Below are 6,533 nucleotides of genomic sequence, written 5' to 3' on the forward strand. Positions count from 1 at the left end.
ATAATAATAATAATAATAATAATAATAATAATAATAATAATAATAATAATATAACCAGTGTGGTGTAGTGGTTTGAGCGTTGGACTACAGTTCAGGAGACCAGGATTCAATTCCCAGCTCAGCCATGAAATCTCCTGGATGACCCTTGGGCAAGCCACATGCTCTCAGCCTCAGGGAAAGGCAATGGCACCCGAAACAATGTATGCAAACTACAAGAAAAGAGATTCCACCTCAACATTAGGAGGGACTTCCTGACAGTAAGGGCTGTTCGACAGTGGAACACACTCCTTCCTCAGAGTGCAATGGAGTCTCCTTACTTGGAGGTCTGTAAGCAGAAACTGGAGGGCCATCTGTCGGGGAATCTTTGATTGAGAGTCCCTGCATGGCAGGGGATTGGACTTGATGGCCCTTGTGGTCTCCTCCAACTCTTTGATTCTATGATTCCTCTGAACAACTCTTGCCAAGAAAACCTCATGATAGGTTCGTCTTAGGAGCGCCGTAAATCAGAGATGACTTTGAAGGCACACAACAAACATAATAAAATACAGTGTGTGTGTGTGTGTGTGTGTGTGTGTGTGTGTGTGTGTGTAATACAGCTATAAATAACCCATTTGGGTTTCTAAACAAGTGTTTTTAGCTTTTATTTTGTAATGTCCTACTTTTTTTTCCTTCAATGTCTTGCATTTCAAGGTTCCTTGTCCTCTTTTGTTATTGACATCTGGTCACCCTGACCCTTCTGCCCTTGTACTGAGCACCAAATGCGGTGTGGCTACTCGGGAGTAAAGAAGCTGATGCTAGACTGAGCTCAAACGCGGGACAGAGGCGCAGGTGTGGCTGCATCTACACTGGAGAAATAACCCAGTTTGGCAGTGCTTTAACTCTTTTCTGGCTCAAGGCTCTGGAATTCTGGGCCCTACAACAAACTCCAACTCTCAGAATTCCACAGCCTTGAACCAGAAAAGAGTTAAAGTGCTGCCAAACTGGGTTATTTCTCCAGTGTGGATGCAGCCTGAAGATCTTTCTGAAGAAAGCATCAGATGGTGTCTCTTCCTGCAGCAACAATCTGACACACAACTTCTTTAACCGCCCTGGTGCAATGCTATGGAATTCTGGGGTTTGTAGCTGTCAGTATCATATTGGTCAGGTGTCACAACAAACTACAAATCCCAGAATCCCACAGCACAGAGCTGTGGCAGTCAGAAAGTGGTGTCAAACCAGATTATTTCAGCAGTGGAGATGTAGCCTCAAAGTCAAACCAGAGCTGGAAGTAAACTTTTGTAAGCCGCCCCAGCAGAGACAGCAAAAAGATCATACACTCCTTTCTCCTTCATTTAAAAATGAGGACTTTAGTTATTAGAAGACGATGGAGGAGAATTACATATTTCAAAGGCAACTATAAGCATCTCACAGATTTCAGAGGCAATTATAAACATCCACATTGCAAAAATAATCCAGTTTGACAACGCTTTAACTGCTATGACTCAGTGCAATGGCATCCTGGGATTTGTAGCTTTATGAGAGATTGCATCACCTCTGTCAGAAGACTCAGATGCAACAACAAACTAGAAATCCCAGGATCCCACAGCATGGAGCCATGGAAGCTTAAAGAGGGGTCGAACCAGATTTTATTTCAGCAGTGCAGTTGCAGCTTCAGAGCTTTTAAAGAAAATGATGGTACACTTCATGATACCAGATAATACACTGAGGATGCATCTACACTTTAGAGATAATGAAATCTGCACCTCTTTAAGCACTGTGACTCCATCCTATGGAATCTGGGGATCTGTAGTTTTACAAGGTCTTTAGCCTTCTCTGCCAGAGAGTGCTAGTGCCTCACCACACTACAAATCCCAGGATTCTGGAGGATGGAGCCATGGCAGATTAAGGTGGTGTCAAACTGCATTATCTGTACAGTGTTGATGCACCCTCAGGCTCTGCCAAAAGGCCCAAAAGCCTTTTTCAGCTATTTTGACTAAATGCCCAGGATAGGATATGAATTGTATACACTTTGGACTTAGTGTGTACAAAATGCCCCATGGGTTTCGCACCTCTGGGCCCCTTTGATTCTCAAATACATGCTTAAATATGGTTGTTAAAAAGCAAAGGACCCTTCAAATACTTAATTTTGGGCAGATCAGACTCCACATCCTTATCCTTAAACTCCGGTCCAAAACTGTCCTGGCTCAAGGCTAGGGATTTCTGGAAACTGTAGTTTTGTAAGATGGTCAGTGAGCTCAACTTGAGTTACCCTGAACACCTAAAATGGATTTTACTATAGCTGCATGGATACCTATGATCTTTGAGAGCCACTGAGGCCTTTCCATCCATCCAACGCCAATTCAGGGAGAGAAGCAGCAAGCCATACTATTCTCCCCATCATAACCAACAACAACAACAACCATCATCCTTAAAAAATTGGCCAGGAAGAGAGAGCCACTAGGGCTGCATCCACACTGGAGAAATAACCTGATTTGGCACTGCTTTCACTGCCCTGGCCCAAGGCTATGGAATTCTGGGAGTTGGAGTTTGTTGTGGGGCCCTCTGGGTCAGGGCAGTGAAAGCAGTGCCAGACCAGGTTATTTCTCCAGTGTGGATGCATCCTAGGAAACACCAGTCTGAGCCATTTTACAGCCATTTTATACTGTTTTCAGCTAGTTGGTTTTAATGGTTGTTGTTTTAAAATATTGTAAAATCTTTTAAATGATCTGTGAGGTGCCTTTCTGGGAGAAGGCATGCAATCAATAATGATCAATAATAATAATAATAATAATAATAATAATAATAATAATAATAAACAATTGGGGTTTTGGATGCCTCTGTTCTCGAATCATCCCCTCCTCCTGACACTTTTTCTTCTCCTTGTTGCCACTTTCTCCTTGTGGCAATCCTCAGGCAACTTTATTGCTATTATTGTCAGTCAGTCGGTCCAGAGATACAAGCTGTTCTTACGTGCCATTTTCCGACCCTAAAGGCGGACCTGTGATAGGGTTTTCTTGGCAAGATTTCTTCAGACGAGCTTTTGCCCTTGCCATCCTCTGGGGCTAAGAGAGTGTGACTCAACCAGGGCACCCAGCGGGGCATTGATGCTCAAGCGCAGGACTTGAACCCAGATCTCCAGAGTCATAGTCCAACACTCAAACCACTACAACCAGGCGGCTTTCTCCAGAGGTTTTCTTCACCAGATTTCTTCAGAGAGGGCGATGTAGTTTCTTTTTGGTTCGGGCTTTTGCCTCCCCTCTGAGGCTGAAAGTGCGTAGTGGTTATTATTATTATTACAGTATTATTATTATTATTATTATTATTACTATTATTAGTTTCACATATCCTGCCTTTCTCCCAATATTGGGACTCAAGGTGGCGAACAAGTATAAAACCACTTAAAAACAGTACAAAATATTAAAAGACATAAATGTAACTTTAAAAAACACAAAATTAAACCATTTTAAGGATGAACACAGTTGCAGATTAAAATATAATGTATTAAAATACAAACCAGAAGTATTGGGCTACCGCTCTCTGGAGACCAGGGAGCTTGAGCCTAAAACCCCCACTAATGGGGGACCTTGGGCGGGTCACACTCTCTCAGCCTCAGGGGGAAAGCAGGGGCTGAGCACAAACAACATACTCCCAGGATTCCATAGCCTTGAGCCAGAAAATGAGTTAAAGCGGCGCCAAAGCGGGTTGTTTCTCCATCGTGGGGGCAGCCCAGGCTTCTCCATCGGGCAAAGAAGGGAAAGCCAGGCTCCCCGCCTTCCACGAAGAAGCCGAGGGGGCTCCGAAGGCTGGCAAGGGCTCAGGGCGCATTGGGGGAGGCTAGTCCAGAGAAACGTCGTCCTGGCTGCCGGGGTTCCTGGCTTTGCCCTGCGGCCCCAGAGGCCCCCTCCCGGACCCCAGAGAGCCCTTACCTCTTCTTCTCCTTCTCGGCTGTCATCCTGGAGCCTTCTAGTTTCCTAAGGGCTCCTCGGGAGGCGTCTCCGGCGAAGGCGGCTCCTGTCCCTAAGCGCCACTTTTGGGGTTCCCAAGGGCCCCCAAAACCCCCAGAAAAGGCGGCTGGGAAGCTCCCTCCTGGAGGCTGCTCTGCTGCCAAGGCTGCCGCCCCTTTTGCCGCTCTCCTGATGCAGCTCCGGGAGCCAGCCGTCCGAAAGCCAGAGGGGCCGAAGGAGGGCTGAGAGTCGGACCCGAGCCCCCGAGGCGGCGGCTATACAGTCTCAGGACACTGCCGAGGATTGTACAGCCGGCTCCGGGGGAGGGAGGGAGGGAGGCAGCCAAGGAGCGCCTCGGGCGCCGCTCTCGCTCCTTTGCGCAGCAACGCCGCCGCCGGCGCAGGGGTCTCTCTCTCGGAGTCCGGCCAAGTCCTCCTCCTCCTCCTCCTCCCTGGCCCTGGGCTCTGGGCTCGGGAGAAGGGCAGGGCCAGCCGGGGCCCGAGAGAGAGAGACGCCTCTCCGGCCAATGGGAGCCCAGGGCGCCAGGCCAGCCTCCGCCCCCCGAGTTCCCGGGACTTGGTCTGGAGAGCAGAGGCCAGAGAGGGCCAAGGGCCCAAGGAGGCGCCCAGCCAGAGACAGGGGCTCCAGAACGAGTGACGCCCGGAGCTCTGCTGCCTCACAGGGTCAGCCCCATTGCCCTGCTCCCAGGGCGCCCCAGAGGGACTCCGCTGGCCTCCCTAGGTCCCTCAGAGTGTCACCCCCTCCTCCTCTTTAACTTCTTCATCTTGCGCCCCAGACTCCTTCCTCCAGTGGCCTCCTGGGAATAGTGTCACTCAGAGCGGCACATCACAGGGACACCCCCCTCCCCACTGGCCTCCTCCCATTTTACCACAGATCCCGCATCCCAAAGGGACACTGCTGATGGGCCCAGGACCTAGTGAGAGGGTTCAGTGCCATCACTGGGGGGGGGGGGGGGGGGGGGGGGGGGGGCGCCCGGGGGGGCCCCCAAGGGGGGGGGGGGGGTGACACCACTCCTTCTCAGTGGCGTCACTAGGATTGGTGTCACCCTCTCTCTCCCCTGTTTCACTCCATACAGAATCCTTAGCAATGCTTTTTCTTTCTGGGTAAGGGGTCTTAATTTTATTTTCCTTCTCCTTTCCCCATGTCACCCCTTTACCTTCTTTTGGAGTAACAATATTCCTGCTACTCCTTTCCCTCTCTTTAATCCTATAGAGAGCTAATACTCTCCCAATCCTTTTCAAAATGTCTAGTTGTTTCATTTCCCAAGAGGGTGGTTAACTTACCCCAGGTCAACAAATGACAAAGGGGGATACTTCACAACACGACATAGAAATAGACTAAGTAGAAAAGTGACAAGAGGAAGTTATCGTTTATGTTGAGGTGGTTCAGTCTGGTGGTGGGAAAGCTGGATATGATGGAGTTAACGTTGTAATGGGTGTATTACATGTAGGCGTTGTATGTATGCATTGTAGGTAGTGGTAGTCTATGGCATAATGTTGTAATGTAGAAGATTTTTGTTTTATGTATTTTTTAATGGAAGAGATAAAACTATATTAAAAATAATTTTTTTTTTAAAAAAAGGAATGCTTTTTGAACTACAGTGGTACCTCGGGATACGAAATACCCAGGTTACGAAATTTCCGGGATACGAAAAAATCCCATTGGAAATAATTGTTCCGGGTTACGAATGTTTTTTCGGGTTACGAAAAAAATTTTGGTGCTTTTCGGCGCTATTTTACACGGAATCGCGGCTTTTCCCCATTAGCGCCTATGGCATTTCGGCTTACGAAGGCTTTTCGGGTTACGAAAGCGGCCGCGGAACGAATTAATTTCGTAACCCGAGGGAGCAGTGTAAGGTTATTCATAAGTCATCATTCCCATATTCCACTGAACGCTATGCTAATAGTTGTGACAGAAACAACAAGCAAAATTAAAATTGTACCTTTCATTTACAACAGGGGTAGGCAACCTTTTTGAGCCGGGGGCCGGGTTGCTGTCCCTCAGGCGACTGGGGGGCCGGAGGTGGTGGGTGGGAGCTTCGCCCCTCCGGGGGGGGGCTGTGTGCGGGGGGGGGGAGCTCCCCCCCTCCAGGGGCGGGGCCGCATGCCGGGGGCGGAGCTTCCACCCTCCGGGGGCCAGGCCTCCCCATTTTTGCTGGCCCCTGACGGGGCCCTTGGCCCCTTCAGAGACCAGCAAAAAAGCTGGGGGGGGCTGCCAGTGCTGGAGGACCCCCTGGAGGGCCCCAGTGACGGCACCGGGCCTTCCAGAGGCCCCCAGCCACCATGGGAGCCCGCCTGGAGGGCCCCAGAGACGGCACCGGGCCCCGCAGAGGCCCCCTGCCGCCCTGTGAGCCCTCCTGCAGGGCCCCAGCGACGGCAGCGGGCCCCGCAGAGGCCCCCTGCCGCCCTGGGAGCCCTCCTGCAGGGCCCCAGGGACGGCAGCGGGCCCTGCAGAGGCCCCCTGCCGCCCTGGGAGCCCTCCTGGAGGGTCCCAGAGACGGTAGCGGGCCTCCTAGAGGCCCGCCGCCGTTGCCGCCGCTGTTGCGGCGGCCACTCTGGGCACCGCCATTTTGGGCGGCAAAATGGCGGC

At 50.6% G+C, this 6,533-nt stretch overlaps 1 protein-coding gene across 2 annotated transcripts in view; it reads right to left on the reverse strand.

The window, feature by feature from the left end:
* Positions 1-4,393, reverse strand: part of EPAS1 (endothelial PAS domain protein 1) — a 158,963-nt gene extending 154,570 nt beyond the window's left edge. For both annotated transcript variants that reach the window (XM_042447967.1, XM_042447960.1), the window contains exon 1: positions 3,906-4,393. In XM_042447967.1, coding sequence (XP_042303901.1) covers positions 3,906-3,931 — 26 coding nt within the window. In that variant the 5' untranslated portion in view covers positions 3,932-4,393. The remainder of the gene's footprint in view (positions 1-3,905) is intronic.
* Positions 4,394-6,533: the final 2,140 nt, after the last annotated feature.

The sequence above is a fragment of the Sceloporus undulatus genome, chromosome 1 (genome assembly GCF_019175285.1).
Source record: "Sceloporus undulatus isolate JIND9_A2432 ecotype Alabama chromosome 1, SceUnd_v1.1, whole genome shotgun sequence".
In the NCBI taxonomy this organism is placed as follows: domain Eukaryota; kingdom Metazoa; phylum Chordata; class Lepidosauria; order Squamata; family Phrynosomatidae; genus Sceloporus; species Sceloporus undulatus.